This window comes from Schistocerca cancellata, chromosome 12, assembly GCF_023864275.1.
Source record: "Schistocerca cancellata isolate TAMUIC-IGC-003103 chromosome 12, iqSchCanc2.1, whole genome shotgun sequence".
Taxonomy (NCBI): Eukaryota; Metazoa; Arthropoda; class Insecta; order Orthoptera; family Acrididae; genus Schistocerca; species Schistocerca cancellata.
Genome location: NC_064637.1, coordinates 121,308,035 through 121,326,497, shown reverse-complemented (window position 1 = coordinate 121,326,497; position 18,463 = coordinate 121,308,035). Strand labels below are relative to the sequence as shown.

The following is an 18,463-nucleotide window of genomic DNA, read 5'->3' as shown; positions in this document are numbered from 1 at the left end:
AAGGCCAGGACTGCAAACTGACAGATCAATGGCCGAATATGTGTCATGTGCCACAATGAAATGTGTGGGGGCACCTGTATTTAAGAGGCAGAGGTCGAGTTGTAACAGTAAATTTTTGACCTCCCTACCTCGGCCAGTAAGCATTACGCCACCACACAAAGGGTTATGGGCATTAAAATCTCCCGAAAGTAGAAAGGTTTAGGGAGTTTATCAATCAGTGCAGCCAATACATTCAAGGGTACTGCACCATCTGGAGAAAGATGTATGTTGTACACAGTTGTTTCCTGCGTCCTTATCCCGACAGCCACAGCTTCAAGTGGGATTTGAAGGGGCACAGGTTCACTACATACTGAGTTCAGGACATAGACACAAAGCCCACCTGACACTCTATTATAGTCACTACGGTTCCTGTAATATCCCTTATAGCCATGGAGGGCAGGGATCTGTTTTGCTGGGAACCCGGTTTCCTCGAGAGCAATGCAGAAAGCAGGTGTAAAGCTTAACAGTTGCTGTAACTCAGCCAGCTGGTGTAAAAAACTGCCGCAATTCCACTGGAGGTTTACATGATAGTAAGACTAGGAAGCCATGAAACACTATGAGGCAGTCTGCACAGCAGGGTCACCTCCTGCCACCAGACAATTACATGTGCGATCGACATCCATTTTGTCTGAGGGCCCATCAAGATCTAGGTCCTCAGCAGATGCCAGAATCTCCACCTCATCCTCAGACACAGAGCTTGTAGGTAGTGGTGGAGTGGGTGCCACTGGAGTGCCTTAGTTCTTGGGGGGGGGGGGGGGGGGGGTGTCTTTTTCTTTTTAGGTTTCTCTCACTGCTCCTTAGATTTTTCGGGCTGGGAGGGCTTCACTGATTCAGTCTCAGGGACTGAGGAGGACCATGAAGCCCTACGACCAGCTACATGTGGTTGCTTCAGCCACTGGCGGGCGTCAGCTTTGCCACTGGTAGGAACCTGGGACGTGAGTGGCCCAAGGGATCCCTTCATGACGAGAGGAGCCGAAGAAGACTTACACTTCTCCGACTGAGAAGTGAGGACTGACATCCTCGATGGTTGGGTGTGAGAGGTGTTACTCCTGAAGTAGGTTGTGCAAGAGCAACAGGGAGGGAAGTGTCCACCACCACCACCACCACCACCACCACCACCACCACCACCAAGGGGACAGGTGGAGTCTGACAGTTCAGAGCCAACTGTACATGGCAGAACGGAAGACGGTAGAACCGTTGTCGTAGCTGCGACATAGGTTGACGTCATATGCACATTTTCTCTTTGCCTCAGTGTAGGTAAGTCGGTCCAGGGACTTTTATTCCATTGTTTTTCTTTCTTTCTGGAGAATCCTGCAGTCTGGCGGACAAGGTGAATGGTGCTCTCCGCAGCTGACACAGATGGGAGGCGAGGCACAGGGAGTATTGGGATGTGAAGGACATCCAAAACCCCGACAGGTAATGCTGGAAGTACAGCAGGAAGACATATGGCTGAACATCCAGCACTTAAGGCACCGCATTGGGGGAGTGATATACGGCTTTACGTCATAGCGGTAGACCATCACCTTGACCTTCTCAGGTAATTTGTCACCCTCAAAGTCCATTACAGTAAGTGGATTGTCATTAAGGTGGGGAGAAGGAGTCAGACAATCACCCTCATGCACATCACTACCACAGATTACACATTTGGCTGGGTATCAACAAGACTGACTAGTGTGGTTGAAACAATGACACTGGTACCAGTGCATCGGGTTTGGAACGTACGGTCAGACTGTGATTATTCGATGACCTGTTTTGATCTTGGATGGAAGCACCACTCTATCAATGATGAGAAAAAAGTGCCAGTGGACACTAAGGAGGACTACCTTTTTCTTCACCCGATGGACAGCAAAGACACCCTGATCAGAGGGGCAAGATTAAATTTTAACCTCGGTCAGACCATCGTCAGCCTAGTGTAAATCACACTACGGAAAGAAATAAAGGTTCTATGGGCCTCAATCGAACAGGGTAGCCATGGGTAAGCAAGGCAGCAAGCAGTTGTGCTTGAGAATCAGTAGTTGTCTCCAAAAGCAAAGTGCCATTCCGTAAACAAGAGCAGGATTTCACAGGACCGCAACTGCATCAACACATTTCTGCATAATAAACAGATTTACCGTGGTAAATGACTGACCATCTTCAGTACGTGAGACCATGAGGAACCGTGGTGCAGCTGGAAGGGCCTTTAGTGACTGTTCACACCGCAGGTCACACCTCTCTAACACTTGACAGGGGAACGAATTGGCAATTTGGGGAGGTTGCAGCTCAGGCAATCATCCCTCCCTGGGCCTGGCCTGTACTAGGGAGTACGTGCAAACCCTACCTGTTGACCCAGGGTTGGGAAATGTGTGTTATCCAGTCACCTGGTACATGTCAGACATGTGGGCTGCCCTTCAGGAGGGCACAGAAAGGAAGAAGAAAAAGAGGATTCTCAAACGCCGAAGCAGAGGAATGAGAGGAGAAGGGAAACAAAGAAAGGAAAAGGGAACTAAAAACAGTGGTGAGAGTATTCTTATGTCTGCGACAGACGATGCGGAACATTCCCAGTACACCCCAGATATGTTCCCCAAGGGAGGGGAAAAAGAATAGCAAAAGAACAGATACACCGCACAGAAGGGAAAAGATACTGCAAAGGATGGAGCCCCATGGTAGCCAAGCACGAACCCGACAAAGAGTGGCGAGCCCCCTGGGGAAAGGAAGCACTGTCCCACATCAGTACGTATCGTATGACAGCTGGTATTGTTTTACAGATAAGTGAGTTTACACAGATACCTGGACTGCCACCAACCTCTCCTGATTCTTCTGCTCGTACCCAAGCCCTTCCACACTTTTTTTTGTCTTCTGTAACTATGCAAACCACTGAAGCACATGTTGGAGAGTACATCCCACTGCCCCAGTTGGAGTTTCTTCCCATTCCATTCACATATGGTGCGCAGAAAAAATGATTGTTGAAAAGCCCCCTGTGCATGCTGTAGTTATTCTAATCTTGTCCTCACGATCCCCATGTAATACACAGGGTGGTGGTGTGTATTTCTAGCATCATTTAAAGCCCCCTTGAAACTTTGTAAGTAGTCTTTCTTAGGATATTTTATGTCTATCTTCAAGAATCTGTCAGTTCAATTCATTAAGCTCCCCTGAGACATTCTCCCACAGCGCAAACAAACCTTTGATCATATGTGCTCACCTTCTCTATGTACATTCAGTATCTCCTGTTAGTCCTACTTGGTATGGATCCCACACACTTGAGCATCATTCTAGTATGTGCCGCATGAGTGATTTGTATGCAATCCCCTTTGTTGACTCATTGCATTTCCTCAGCATTCATTCAATAAATCTAAGTATAACACCTGCTTCACCTATGACTGAGTCTGTGTAATCATTCCAGTTCATATACTTACGAAGTGTTACACCCAGGTATTCGTACAAGTAGGACGACTCCAACTTTGACTCTTCAATATTATCGCCATAAGATAATTTTTTGTTTTGTTTTGTAAAGTGTATGATTTCTTCTGGTGTTCTCGAAAGGAGGCTTACCCAGCAACTGCCTTTGTACAAGCAAACTATGAATTTTCCTCCATCTTCCTTCCTTACTATATATCCTCATTTGTGAGTCTCTGTATTCTTGACATTAAATGTGCCAACATAGATCCATCTGTCGCTTTCAGCCTATGTCATCTCCCACATTCATGAACCACACAGTGCTACACTACACACAATTCCTTACCAGGCATTTTATTTATTTGTACACACACATCCATGTCAGAGGCAAGATTCAAACCTGCGACCGTAGTAGCAGTAGCAGCAGCAGCAGCAGCAGCTCGGTTCTGGACTGAAGCACCTAGAACCGCTCATACACAGTGGCCGGCTAAACATTTTGTCCAGTTTCATTTTTTCAGCATGTTATTTCTGCTTCACTAACACCTCACCTTTATTTACAAGCATAATGCATGCATTACTTGACAATACTCTCTCTTTTCAAGAAATGCATTGGGGGGTTCACTCTGGTGGATTATTAATTTTTCCACGAACAGTTTCACTTTTAGATCTATCTACTTACATATAACATATCTTCTGCATCAGACACACTAAATTACATGAAGCATCTACTGTCTTGAATTGACCTTATAACCAACCCCATATCTGAATAGCAATTCTCCCAAAATAAGAATCACTTGTGTATATTTTCAAATGTATTTATGAACAGTCTTGTTCATACCTTTAAAAGTTTTAATATTTGTGGATAATTTTCACTGTAAACTGATTTTGATCTTAGGTACTGCATAACAATTTCAAAGTGGAAATATATTTAATTTTAATGTAGATATTATCCAGTGAAACTATAACGTTTACGTTTCCTAAGTCAATAAATGTGTAATTCCTGCGCCACTGCCATCAGTTCCTTAATATTATGTTTTATGGCACATTAATTTTTATGACAATGCTGTTAAACTTTTTTCCAGTAAGTTGTGGCCCATTTGGACATTTATTCACCAACCAATGCAGTATCCTTTTAACCACAGCAAAACATATACCCCTGTAGTTTTTGTCCTTTTTCGATCCTTCTTGGAAAAGGGTATTAAATTCACAAGTTTCAATTCCTTTGCAGCCTGAGAACCTTCTTTTTAAAACTTTTAAAGGGCTTCGAGTGAGATCTATTTTGTATTGCATTTATGATAAATGACAGCACTGTAATAACTGCGACAAAAATATCTCAGTTTCACCAAGGCCCCATCACGTCAGTCCTCCAAATACAAAGAACAAGCAAAAGCAGGTCCTAATAGCCACTAACTCCCAATGCTCACAGCTTGCGTAATGGTGGCCTTCGCGCCAGACTGATCCTGACCCCAATACTCTAAAAGCTGGCCTTCCAAATCTATTCTCCACATTCAGTGTCCTGGTACACTATTTCACAAAATATTCCAGATGAAAATGGAATGAATCCCTGCCACCACTGGCAACAGCATTATCTCCATGAACTTATGAGAGCAATCCTTGTAATGTGTCAGTTTATTACAAGGACACTGAGTTTTGAGGCACAAATGATTCATCATGATTTTTTTACTACTTACAATAATACACTTGCCTATATTCCAGATGCTGAGGGTAAACAGTGAGCCCTTCGAACTCCAGTATATAGTCCTGCTGAACAAAATCATCATCTGACTTAATTCTAAAAAATTCTCGGCGGAAACTAAGTAATGGATGGATGAAATGTAACAAATCCTCATACAGTTGTGTTACTGATAAGGCCATCAACAACACTGAAAACAGTGCTACATGTTGGACAAATTTCCCTTTCAGGGTAATAAATTGAGACACACACACACACACACACACACACACACACACACACACACACACGGAAGGATATAGATTCTATTTGCAGTGTTATTCCTCCACCTTATTTTCACCATCAATTTGTAGTATAGTAGTAGAAGCATTAAACTACTAGATTGAGGCAGCAAGTCGCAATAGGATGTTTATTCCATAAGAATAGGCCCCACAGAAGCCAAAATTCCATGCTTAATCTTAATCCAGTACATGTTCCACTAAGTCAAAGTTTCACAACAGCTATAGATTATAGTATTCATTCAAGATTCCTTATACTCTATCAATTTGGCAAATCTGAAAATGCCAATCAGCAGTCAAAATTTTACGTACTGTAGATACATATAAAAACGCTAACTTTTGAAGTTATTAATTCTTTCCTCAGAGATAAACTTGGGATGTATTCCGGAATGTTAGGAGAAAGCACAGGTTGGTCACACCTGTGGATGAGAAGCACCTACTTGTATGCACCCACCCAGTGGGACTGTGTGGCACAGAGGACAAACACTTGAGCAACATACTAATACAGGTCACACAAGAGTATTGTAATTAATCTCCTTTGTAGACTGACATTTTATAAGTCCCACCAGTGTACTGACATCTATTGCACCTACAGGAATAAAAAGTTTTTGAACAAATAGGGAACTAATCACAGCCAAACAATGTTCATGTAGCAAAACATGAGTGGAAGATGAACATCCCCGATCTCACAAACCCACAAAGTAGGGAAAGAAACGCAGTTCCATACTGTTAGCTGACTTGGTTATAACATGTTGACTGAATTTACAACTATGCAAGAGCTCGCATCATGTGAGGGTACAAAAACCAAGGTGCAATGATTTAATAAGAAATGTGTAAAATTATATCCAGGAAGTAGCTTTCATATTGCAGAACACAGACTTAGCAGTGCTGTCATAGAGAAAAGGAAATCTCATAGAGGTGAGTTACAAATCTTTAAAGAGACACATATATTTAATAACAATGCAGGTTTTGAAAGACTTCATGACAAAAGTATTGGAAAGTAAAATTTTATTTTGATTACAATTATCAGAGGTAGTTCAAAACAAAGGGCATTGTTGACAATTACAGGATGCAGTTTCATTCCATAGTTTCACAACTCCCACTGTTGTGTCGACAGTTACTTCAATAGCAAGGTAAATGTACATAGTTTTGTACTCCCCATTAATTACTCATACCTACAACAGAAATGGCATCAAAAAATCCTAACCAAATAGGAAAAAAAACTTATGAGCACATCTCTTACATCTGATTAAAGCCAATGACTAGTATCGAATATTCCTCTTTATATGCAAAAACATAGTGGGCAGTAATTAATTACAAGAGAATGCCAACTTGTTTCACACAGTCTATAAAAAAAATAAATACCCTGATATTCTCAAGTAGTAACATTAATTTTAACCTAATTGGTAGTGATATGAAACTAGATACTCCCTGCAACAAACCAACACTGCTACAATTTGTTCACGTACTGTAGTGTGCTCAGTTATTTTTTTCGTAGATGAATGTACTCCACAGTACAATGATCCCATAACGATTTAAGTCAAAAATAGGTCACTCAGCAACCACCCCATTTGCCTTGTAGAGTGCATTATGTTTCCCCACAACAAAAGAAACAGAGCAATGATCTGCTGTAATGGAAAGCGTAAGGTTTAGGTGGAATCTGGCCTGATACTGTATTAAATTCACAGGCAATACGGAGTGGCCTTTATCGCTGATATGAAGAAGGAAAACCACCTATGATGCTACAGACAAGTACTTTGAGCAGACTAAGAAACAATTGCACAACTCAGGTTTCCATCAAAAGTACACTAACTACTTATTTGTGCACCAAACCAATACTATAGTAATTAATGGTAACACCTTCGTCCATTTGTTTAAATCTCTTCATTCAAATGCAAACTGTTTCTGTGACTTACTGCACTGTCATCACACCCCTCTACTGGCAAAAACTGGACCTATAAGCAACATTGCTCATTGCCATAACAGGGGATAACCATGAAACTCAGGTTCCGGATACTTATCCCATTATGGCAGTACAGGCAGTGAACAGTTGGTTATACATCAAATTCTTGCCAATAGTGGGTCCTCATGATTGAGCAGTGTCACTGAAACTGTTCACATTTGAATAAGAGACTTAGACATACAGCTGAAGGAGTTATGCTGACCAGCCATTGTCCCACTCCCCACCTAAAATAGACGATGTATATACAAAAGTTTGAAGCCTTGGTAAACTCTGCATACACCTCAAGATAGCAGGTCTTCACCCTGGACAAGCAAAAGATTAAGCCAGCTGGAGACAACCAAAGGTTGGACCTCATTACACTATGGGACAAACACTAAGGAAAAAGAAGAATCTGAAAATATATGCTAACCGAATTTTTACACGATATATTAAAAACTGTTTTTAAGACCTCTACAATTTTCTTAATTTTTTATTGTGTGTGTGTGAATGCTCTCTCACCACCCAGGTTATATGGATTCTAGTGACAGTGGTCCTATGCTGATAGTCATTAGCACAGTTTTACTATGTTTCCATCTGTTGTTCATACCTATCTTGGCTACAAATTTGTGCTTTATATACTTGTTTAGCAAGACAGACATCTGATGATTAACACAAAGCTCAAAGCCAGTTTCAAATTTATTTAATTTTTTGCAAACTAATATTGCTTTAAGTCAAGTTCTACAGATTCCAGCAAAGTTCTACTAACCTCCAAGTCTATCATCTCCCTTGGCTGAGGAGCCTCTGGACTCTCCCCCGTGTCCAACATTGGAATGCCATCCTTCCGAATCTCTTTCTCCAAGTAACGCAGCTTTCGCTCCATCTCGTCACATCTTCGAACTTCATTGACAAATTTCCTTTGAAATGCATTAACATCAGGATTCAACTGCAATAAAGAGAAACACTGATCATTACACGGAATAAATTCGTAAACACTAAACTACTGACAGTTCCTTGTAGCTTTAAGTGTGTACATAAGATAGTCAATTTACATGATATATGTATCCTAATTACAGTCTTTCATGACAACAGAACAAGAGACTTAGTATTCAATTACAATACATTTTTCATTGAAAAATATGGCAATATGCTGACCATTAAAACTTTCTATTTTTTATAATATTTTACTACTAATTTTGATCTGTGATGGTGAATAGCTTTCCTACAGTCAATTAAGGGAACTGTGAGGCCGTCTACAAGAATTTTTAGAGTGGGCAGGACAACACCATTACATACTTATGTGCCATGAACATTTTCTTCCTCATTGAAGAGTTACCGCAGAATGTCATGAGCCATTAGTGAATGCAAACACAAAAAATACATCAACTTCGACATTTTCATCTAGAAAACATGCTATTATATTTAAAGCAAAAGTTATAGAGCTTAGACATTAATGGAGATTTGAAACCTGTGACTTGCAATAAATGTGCTTGTAAATAGATTCAAGAAATATTGTGGGTCAAGGAAAGTTTCAGATTCCATCTGTCTGCTTCAATTTATGGCGTAAATAAAGAACACCGGGGTGGCGCAGTGTTTTCAAGTCGAATCATGTTTGCAGATTTCTCGTTATTGCATGTGGTGGCGTGCTCTTGAGTTTGATGTTCACATTTGAAGATGGTTGTGCTGTGTGTGGGAGTGAGTCACTGAACTTTGTGTGATTCTTCTGCTGTACTGTATTTGCAAGAGAGTGTGGCTTCATTAGTGTGTTACTTTTATTTCTTGTCTTGGTGTCATCAGTTCGTGTCTGCATTAGGTATTATTAGTGTTGGAAATTTTGGGGGTGGGTAGAGGAGTTATTTAGTCGAGTTTCCTGAGGACTGGTTTGGTATTTTTCTTGTTATCTCATAAGGCTTGAATGTTGTTAATTTATCCATTCTATTTTTATGTGGGTATTTTGTTTATTTGTGGTACTGGATGGATTGGGGAAGAGAGTTTGGGAAATTGGAATTGTTTGGAGACTTTTGTTTTGTGTTTATAGTTGTTTATGCGTATTTTATATGGTGAAGTGATCCTGGGTTTTCAGTTTTCAAGTTGCATCTGGGTTTTAGATATCGAGGGCTTTGAACTACACAGGTCAAAAGAAATTTATGATAACAGGTTTTTGAATTGTGGGGGGATTCCCAGTATCGAGGGCTTTGCTTACATTACGTAAGGTCACGTGAAATATGCTGTACCGCATTTTCCAGTTGTAAAGGTTTTTTTGTTATTGAGGGCATTGTTTCAGCTATACAGGTAAGTGAAATGTATGATTCCTATGGTTTTGATTTTTTTTGTGTTGTACTGAGCATATTTGTGATGATTTTATGGATATTTGTTTAGAGATGGCGCCGTTACTGGTGTTGCCATATGTTTAGCTTGTCCCTGCTCTAAACCCCTACTTCCCAAAGATGTCCCATTAGTTTTGTTTTATTGTTAGAGCGAAACAGTCAGTGTCATATTTATTTTTGTTCGCATTTGTATGTAGTGATATTATGGTGGTCACATTATATATGTTGGAGCTGCGGGTTTCCGCCATCTTGATGGTCAAAGCAGGTGCATGGAATCAGAAATTTCCATATGTTTCATGCACTGATTTTCCTTTATCTACTATTTCTCACAGCTTTCTTAAGGAAGGAAGGAAGAAAGGAAGGAAGGGAAAATGCCAGATAAAAGTATTCACATTCCTGTTCCCCATAAAGAAACAGGCAGTTACATGAAAGGAGAATACCCTTTGCCTACTTTTTAATGTGTTTCTCTAAGCTGTAACTACAATTCTCTCTCTTGCTTGAGGTCATTATAAATGGAGCTCAAACTGGACATGAGTGGGGCACGAATTTGCTACATCATCATCGAAGGATACGTCATAGCATTCAGCTTAAGAAACCACAAAAACCTTCATTATGACTTCTGGATGTGCACTTGAATCCACCTCCTTATAAATGTGCACCCACTATCCCGTTCTTTAGTTTGTTGCAATATGAGCAATAATGTTTCTCAAATTAAAGTTGTAGGAACTAGTTAATCTAGCGTTAACATTTAAAGGTGAGTTACTAGATCCAAATTTCACAGAGTGACAAAAAGAAATAACACTGCTAACATATGTTAGCAAATATTATTTACTCCTGCACATGAACTTCCCAGCTCACATTTTATTTCTCTTTACACACAGTAATAGGAAGTATCTTACTATACTAACCCAAAAGTGATTAGAGAATCAATCTAGATATGGCAATACATTCTGATGAGAATGATTTTCACAAGAGCACATTTATATTCCAGCCTGTTTCCCAATTTAGCTTAAAAAGAACATGTTCTCCACCCTCTTCTCTTCCTCCCCCTATGGCAAGACCTCAGTTGAAAATTTTACTAGTGTGATTGTGCCCCCTTCCCATATTGCCAAAATTTCATACATTTGTCCAACAAATTCTTTGCTACCTGACCAAAACAATATCAACCAATCCACTAACAAATGTATGTTGCATTTCCTAATGTATCCAGTACCCCCCCCCCCCACACACACACACACACACACTCTCTCTCTCTCTCTCTCTCTCTCTCTCTCTCTCTCTCTCTCTCTCTCTCTCTTGGCTCTTATTCACTCAGTTTTGAGCTGGAACGAAATTTAAGCTGAAAACTCCAAACTTCCACTTCCTAGTTAATAAATATCCAAATACCTATAGAATTTGAAAATTTATTAAATGTAGCCTAGATATCTTATTGATCAAAGTTTACTGCAGTTAGTCAAAATTATCTAGTAAAATAAGAGATGTAGAAGACAATAGTTTTACTGCCACAATTCCCCAGGAAATGTCTGTGCACGAAGAAAGACCTAACAGAACATCGTGAATGAAATATCAGACGTATGTAGCCAAGACTTCATGATAACTTTCTATAAAATACACTACAGTGAAGCATGTGGCTGTATAAAATTCCTGAAAATTAAGTATTGTGTTCCCATTACACTAAATAAGTTTCCGATGCAGAGTGAAAATCTCATTCTGAAATGAAGTTCTCGTTTAGCAACAATTGGCAGACGTCATGAGTACAGTAGCGACACCGAAGGGCAGAACCTTCAAATCCATCGACCAGTTACCTCTGAACTGTTGTACAACAATCTGCACTCGCAGCTCACTGTAGAACTTAATTTCTAATTAATTACTCACAATGAATTTAAATGTCAAATTCTGAGTTTTTGCCAACTCGCAACATTCCACCAACAACTGATAAAAAATATGGATTTTTTTGGAAGAAAACAACTAAACTCAAACACGACAGTGGCATTCACAATTGCCAAGCCTCAAAGGAAACGAAGCAGATGAAATGTCATTCGAGAAGATGTAAATCGAATAATATATCATCTATGAAACACTTTGCAATGGAACGAGTAAGAGGGGGGGGGGGCCTTAGTAAACGACGGCCCCTCCTGTTTCCTCACTTAGTAATACAAGCAAAGTACTACTTCGATAACGGCATCCTTCAGATATTAAATACTTCATGCTACATTCTTCAAAAGGCACTGCCAATGACATTACTTCTACAATTCTATAATCCAAATCGATTTCGCGAATTAATCAAATTAATCCCTACATTAAAACGTACAGACATCGCATTAACAGTAAGTTTGTCTCATACTTACATCACGAAACTGGACCAATCCTAGTTCTCCCAATTCAGAAACACATGCATAGGCTGCTTCACTTTGAAGAAACAACTGACATAGAGTCATTTCTTCGCTTCTAAATAACGACCCCATGTTGTTCCTTTACCCTTAGGTTCCTCAAACAAAACGCACTTCAAATCTCTCTCAACGCGGCTACGCCTCCATCAGTTTCCACAACAAGTCAGGTGACTATTTCTTGACGTCACGTCAGGATCGAAGCAATGCTCACACTGACGTCTCTCTGCTGCAAAGATTGGTATTGACGCGAGATACGGAAGTTCACACCTAAACAGATAAGAGAACGTGTATCAGATTAGATATTAAATTTACGTAAAGAGCTATTCTTACACATTCCCTTTGAAGAAAATTGTGCTAGTGATAACAGATTAACGGATTCGAGCAATCTAGTAAGTATAATAGCTCCTCTAGTTACTGTAGTCTTGTAGGGATATTTTCTATGAAAACATATTCCCTATTTTATGGCACCGTATATCAATTTCTAGTGTACATCAGAGCATATTCCGCGTAACACAGTAAAGGAAAGAGCAGAAAAAGTACGTGTTGTCAGAAGTTTGGCAGAAAAAGTAGAACAGTAACTTCTTGCCTAATGACAGCCTTATAAGAAAAGAAAACAATTAAATACGCACTGCGTCAGTAGTTCAACACCCAGCGGCAGTAATAGATATGTCATTTTACACTGTAGTGTAACGTGGGTATGTTAAAACCTATTCCACAAAACTTATGGCAAACAATGTGAGAGGAATAACAAGCAGTTTATAAAAAGGTTATTAATAGATTTTGGTAAACAAGTAGTTCGCATCAAACTACGGTTTACTTCACCTGATTCGTGTAATCTAACTACCTCAAATGTGACGGTACAGAGATTTCATTCTGGTGTACCCTACCTTCTGTGTTCTGTTTATACAGATGGACACTTTAATACAGAATAGGAAGCCAAGATCATCTTCGTTTTTGTAAACAAAAATGAGATTTAATCTAACGTATGTATTTGCTTCCTTTGGAACAGAATTACACTGCATTTTCTCAATGACGATTTTGTATATTTAATTGTCTACACACACATCCCTTCAAAAATGAAACTAAGTTATTTTTCCTTTGCTTTGTACGAAACAGGAAGGTTAGTTTGCAAAGTCCCCCTGACGATTAGATTAGATTAGATTAGATTTACTTTCATTCCGATTGATCCGTAGTGAGGAGGTCCTCCAGGATGTGGAACATGTCGGAAAAACAACAATACATGACAAATATTTACAACTAAAACAAATAAGCTGATGTACCATTCCACAGGTCCAAAAGTGGAATGATCGTCATTTTTAATGAACACTAAGAGTCATTTTACAAATACTAATGCACTGAATTTAAAATTTATAAGGTAATAAACACGTAATACAACTACTGTAATACTTATTTACAATGACCACATTACTTGGCTTGATGAATTACCCCAAAAAATAATCCCATATGACATTATGGAATGAAAGTAAGCATAGTATGCCAGCTTTTTTCATTTTTATATCCCCTATGTCTGACAAAATTCGCATTGCAAACAGAGATTTGTTAAGACGCTTCAGCAGTTCTGTGGTGTGCTCCTCCCAGTTGAATTTATTATCAAGCTGTAATCCCAAGAATTTAACACTGTCCACTTCTTCTATCTTCTTGTCATCATATGTTAGACATATACTCTTGGGACACCCCTTACAAGTTCTGAACTGCATGTAGTGTGTTTTCTCAAAGTTTAGTGACAAAGAATTGGCTAGGAACCAGTGATTAATGTCCACAAATATTTTATTGGCTGAGCTTTCTAAGACTACACTTGATTTGCTATTTATTGCAATGTTTGTATCATCGGCAAACAAAACAAACTTGGCATCTGGTAATGTTACTAATGAAAGGTCATTGATATACACAAGAAAAAGTAAGGGCCCCAAAATGGAACCTTGTGGTTATAGTGAGAAACACGGATAGGATTAGAAAAAAAGAATGGGGTAAGACATCCCTTTCAAATAGTATGACAAACTTAAGTATGTCTTAATCTTTATATTATTGTTTTGCTTCACTTTCAACGCACTTAAATATGGCGCTTCAGATACAAGTATGGTGATTGGAAAAACACTTGAATCCCACTCCTGACAGATGGGAGTCAATTTTCTTAACTACTACAACACATTGATCGGTCCCGTATAGTTGGAATGTTCATTGCATCAGCACGACAAATTAAACAATGGGCTGTTTTCACATTCACCTGAACGCACTAATATAATAAAAACAGGAACTATTGCTCTTTCAGTTAAACGGTTATGACCAGTTCACACTTGCTATCGCGTCAAGTCGAAACATTCCACGATACATTTGAAATGGCGGCATTCACAAACGGTCTTCAGCAGCGCGGGATGCCGCGTCATCGTTAAGGTTTTTCGAGAAGAATCTTGACGTTGAAGTGATGGGAGTGCTGGGGTGGGACTGTGTCGTCGTCTGCTAACTTCAAAAATTAACCTATTTTCGCGCGACAGCACATGTTGTAGTAGTGGATTTTATGCTTCTGTACATTCTTAATTTTTATTTTATTGTTTTGGTTTATTTTCGTGACATATAGATATGGCACTTCACTTACCACTTGAAACGCCGTATCTACGTGCAGTAATTGCTCCTTGATATCTGCTGATGAATAAATTCCAAAACGTCAAATATGAACAATGAAATCATTCCTTACCTGATGTTGGACTTTTACTATTGCAACTCAGTCCACCTGAATGAAGAACTACTGATTGTTATTATTATGATCGCCTGCCTTCCGCTTGACTTTATGTCACATTTATATTATTGATATTAAAACATTCTCGAAATTGTTGTAAGCCCTAGGACAGATCTCTTACCAGTATCAATGTCGATAAGTGGCAAAAACTGATCGAGATTCTCGATTGGCGGAATGGATGAACTGTCTATGTACATAATTAAATTTGCACAGAACCCTCAGTGCGTGAGCCCTACTCTCAACTGGCCAATTTTTGTCCCCTGTTAGTCCTGTTTGGTATGGGTGCCTCACACTTGAGCAACATACTAATACAGGTCACACAAGAGTATTGTAATTAATTTCCTTTGTAGACTGACATTTTCTCAGTCCCACCAATGCACTGACATCTACCAGCTGCTTTACCTATGACTGAGCCTATGTGAACGTTCCATTTTGTATCCCCACAAACTGATACAGACAGATATTTGTTTGAATCGACTGATTCCAGTTGTGACTCAGTTGTGAGGTAGTACACTTTCAGTGTTTTGTAAGTTGCAGAATTCTACATTTTGAACTTATATCAAGGTGACTCTGTGGGTCACACTTAAAGTTACAGCTTCTGTACATGACTCTCCATGCAAGAGAGCACCCACCCAACCAAAAGAAGTCCTCAGTCTAGCCACAAATTTTGATTGACAACACACATAGTCATACTTATATTAATAAATGCTCATGTCGTGCTGAGTCAAGTACTGTTCAGACTACAATAAAGACTGAAACTTAAAATTTATAAGAGTAAAGGTCAGAAAAATATACTGATTATATTGAGTAAGTAAGGGCTAAAAAATTCTGTAAGTTTTGTTAAGTTGTGGAAAATGTATGAGTATGTTTACTGAAAGACTATTTAACTTTTGATACAGTACAAATAAAGTAAAAAAGTATAGGAAATTGTAGGAACTGCTGGTATATCAGAACAACCTTAGAGAGTAGGAGAGAGGTATTGTTATTGCCTATGAACAGCAATTCCCTGATTTATTTTGGCTACATTCGATTACTGTTGTTTTACTTTTGTTCATATTCACACCTTTTAACCTCTCTGCAAGATGCTATCTATTCCATTCAACTGAGGTTCCTCATCCTGTCTCTACTTGACAACAATGTAACTGCCAAACCTCAAAGTTTTTGGTGTTTCAAAGTTTTTGGTGTTTTCTCTGTGCACTTTAATTCCCTTTCAAATTTTTCCTAGGTCTCCTTGTCAGTATGAAATACTAGGACCAAAGGGCAGATAAAGGAATATACAATGTGATGGGTCGATAACAAGTTACAAATATTGTGAGAAGCTATTGAATACATTGGCTGAGTAAATGGCAAGGATATCTGCAAAAGTGAGTCAAAGAGCTGAGGTTGAATAAAACTACATAAATTGCACCCTCATGCTAGACCAATGAATGGTTGTAGCTTTACATCGAGGAACATAGAGGGAATTTACTAAAATAGTGTGTGGCTGTCACAGCATTTGATGCTAGCTGATTTTGAAGACACATTAGGGCCCTATTTGCTACTGGAAATGTGTAATATTGATAGAAATATTCTATAAGAATGATATAAAAAATCTGGCAGACAAACAAAAGGAAACACACAAATAGCTATGAAGTCTTCAAGGAAAATGAACCAGTACACTGATAAAAAGCCATCATACTCGTTTAAAGCAGATTTTAATGTTTCTGTAACAATTAACATGCTGCTACCATGCAGCATGAATTGCTTATGTAGACATGAAAAAATAACAACTGTTATTCAGTGAGAAATTGTACTGATCAGGCTTTGCAGTGGCCATTATTATGGCATCACACAATGTTCGAACTGTTTATGTTCAGTGATAACTTCTTTGGGTTTGTAGCAGCTAGTCATTCCATTGTCTTAAGTAATAAAAGTTGTATGGTATTTGAATATGTTGCTATACCAGGACTACTGCCCTAGTATATCACAAATACGCAACATTATTGGTTATCTGAACCTGATCAGAATAACCAATGTGATCGGAAACAACCGAGCCACACTGTTTCGACCGCTTGACATAAGTGAAATAAACGCATCAAGCTCTTTTGACTGCCTTACATACGTGAATCAACTGTGCTGCACATCTCTTATGGGTCCCATTGTCATATCCCCATGACGCAGTCACCACGTATGATCGAGCCGCCTGTAGGCGCAATAATCAGCAGAGTCTCGATTAAACCCCCACCATTCTGGCAGCAAAGCCCTATTTTATAATTTGTGCAGTTAGAAAGTCGGTTTGTGTTGGAGCAGGTGACGATGGACAAGACTTAGTATGGCTATATACATCAAGAACGTGGCTGTGAAAGTGTGGGGCATTTTGGCTGCACTACAAACAAATGATCGGTATATGATAATAAAGAATGTTCTAATCTCCCACCTGTCGGAATCCAAGGCGAAAAGATTTGAAAAGTTGTTGTGTACAGAGGAGATGGGAGATCAGAAGCCCTCACAGTTGCTACATCACATGTGGATGCTTGTGAGCAATGCTGTTAATGATGATATATAAAGTGCGATCGAAATGTAATACAATTGGTTGTTTCCTAATGTACCTATTGGTCCGAGCGCTAACCTGTCAGCAGGGAAAATAGTGGAAGGGATACCAGCTTTCCAGCGCTGCCTTCTGCAGTCTGCTCTGAGCTGTGGAAGCACCAGCATCATTGTTTGCGTAAACACTTATCCAGTGCTTGTGTCATCGCACAAGGTGCAGTCAACTTTGGAGCAATGCCATTCAATCACGTTTTGTTCATACCTCACAAAACCTCTGGCTGAAACTTACAAAATTATTCAAGAGGCCTACAGGGAGTCTGCCGTGTGATACCTGCCAGTTTCCAGGTGGCTAAAACAATTTGATGTGGGCTGGAAAAAGGTTATTGATTAAGTTAGCTTTGGACAGTTATCGACAAGTTCACCATCGGATAATGTGACCCATGTGCGTGCGTTGCTGAATGATGACAGATGTGAGGGTATTCACAGGCTAGCAGATTTACTAAACATGTCATATGGGAGTGTGTTTAACATCGTTACCAATGATTTGAACATGTGTAAAGTGTGTGCCAAATTGGTTCCAAAATTGTTGTGACCAACAGAAGTGCAACCGTTTAGAGATTGCAACAGGAAAACAGCGATGAGACATGGAGTTTTGTGTATGACCTAGAAACGAAGAGCCAAAGCTCAGAGGGGCACACTCCCACATCACCCAAGGCCAAGAAAGCAAGAATGAGCAAATCGAAAATGAAAACCATACTTATCACCTTCTTCAATGGGAAAGGCTTGATCCACTCGGAATTTGTACCACAAGGAACAACTGTGAATGCAACTTACTACCTCCGAGTGTCAAAAAGACTAGCAGATCGCATCACCCACACAATGCAGAAGCCGACTTCAGTGCGACTCAGCCTCAGGACAATGCGCCATGCCACACCACTCTGTTGATTTGCGAGTTTCCTGCCATACAGTCCCAACATGGGACCATCAGACTTCTTACTGTTCCTGCACATCAAAACCAATGTGAAGGGGCACTATTTTGATACCATTAAGAACACTCGAAATGTGACGACATGTGCTCTAAATGAAATTCCATTCACCACTTCTAGCAAGCGTACCAGGCACGGGGGTTTTGCTGGCAGAAGTG

At 39.6% G+C, this 18,463-nt stretch overlaps 1 protein-coding gene across 4 annotated transcripts in view; it reads right to left on the bottom strand.

The window, feature by feature from the left end:
* Positions 1–12,263, bottom strand: part of LOC126109883 (V-type proton ATPase 116 kDa subunit a 1) — a 117,696-nt gene extending 105,433 nt beyond the window's left edge. For all 4 annotated transcript variants that reach the window (XM_049914965.1, XM_049914967.1, XM_049914968.1 and 1 more), the window contains exons 1-2: positions 11,997–12,263; positions 8,091–8,267 (exon numbers count right to left, since the gene is read on the bottom strand). In XM_049914965.1, the coding sequence (XP_049770922.1) occupies positions 8,091–8,267; positions 11,997–12,113 (294 nt within the window). In that variant the 5' untranslated portion in view covers positions 12,114–12,263. The remainder of the gene's footprint in view (positions 1–8,090; positions 8,268–11,996) is intronic.
* Positions 12,264–18,463: the final 6,200 nt, after the last annotated feature.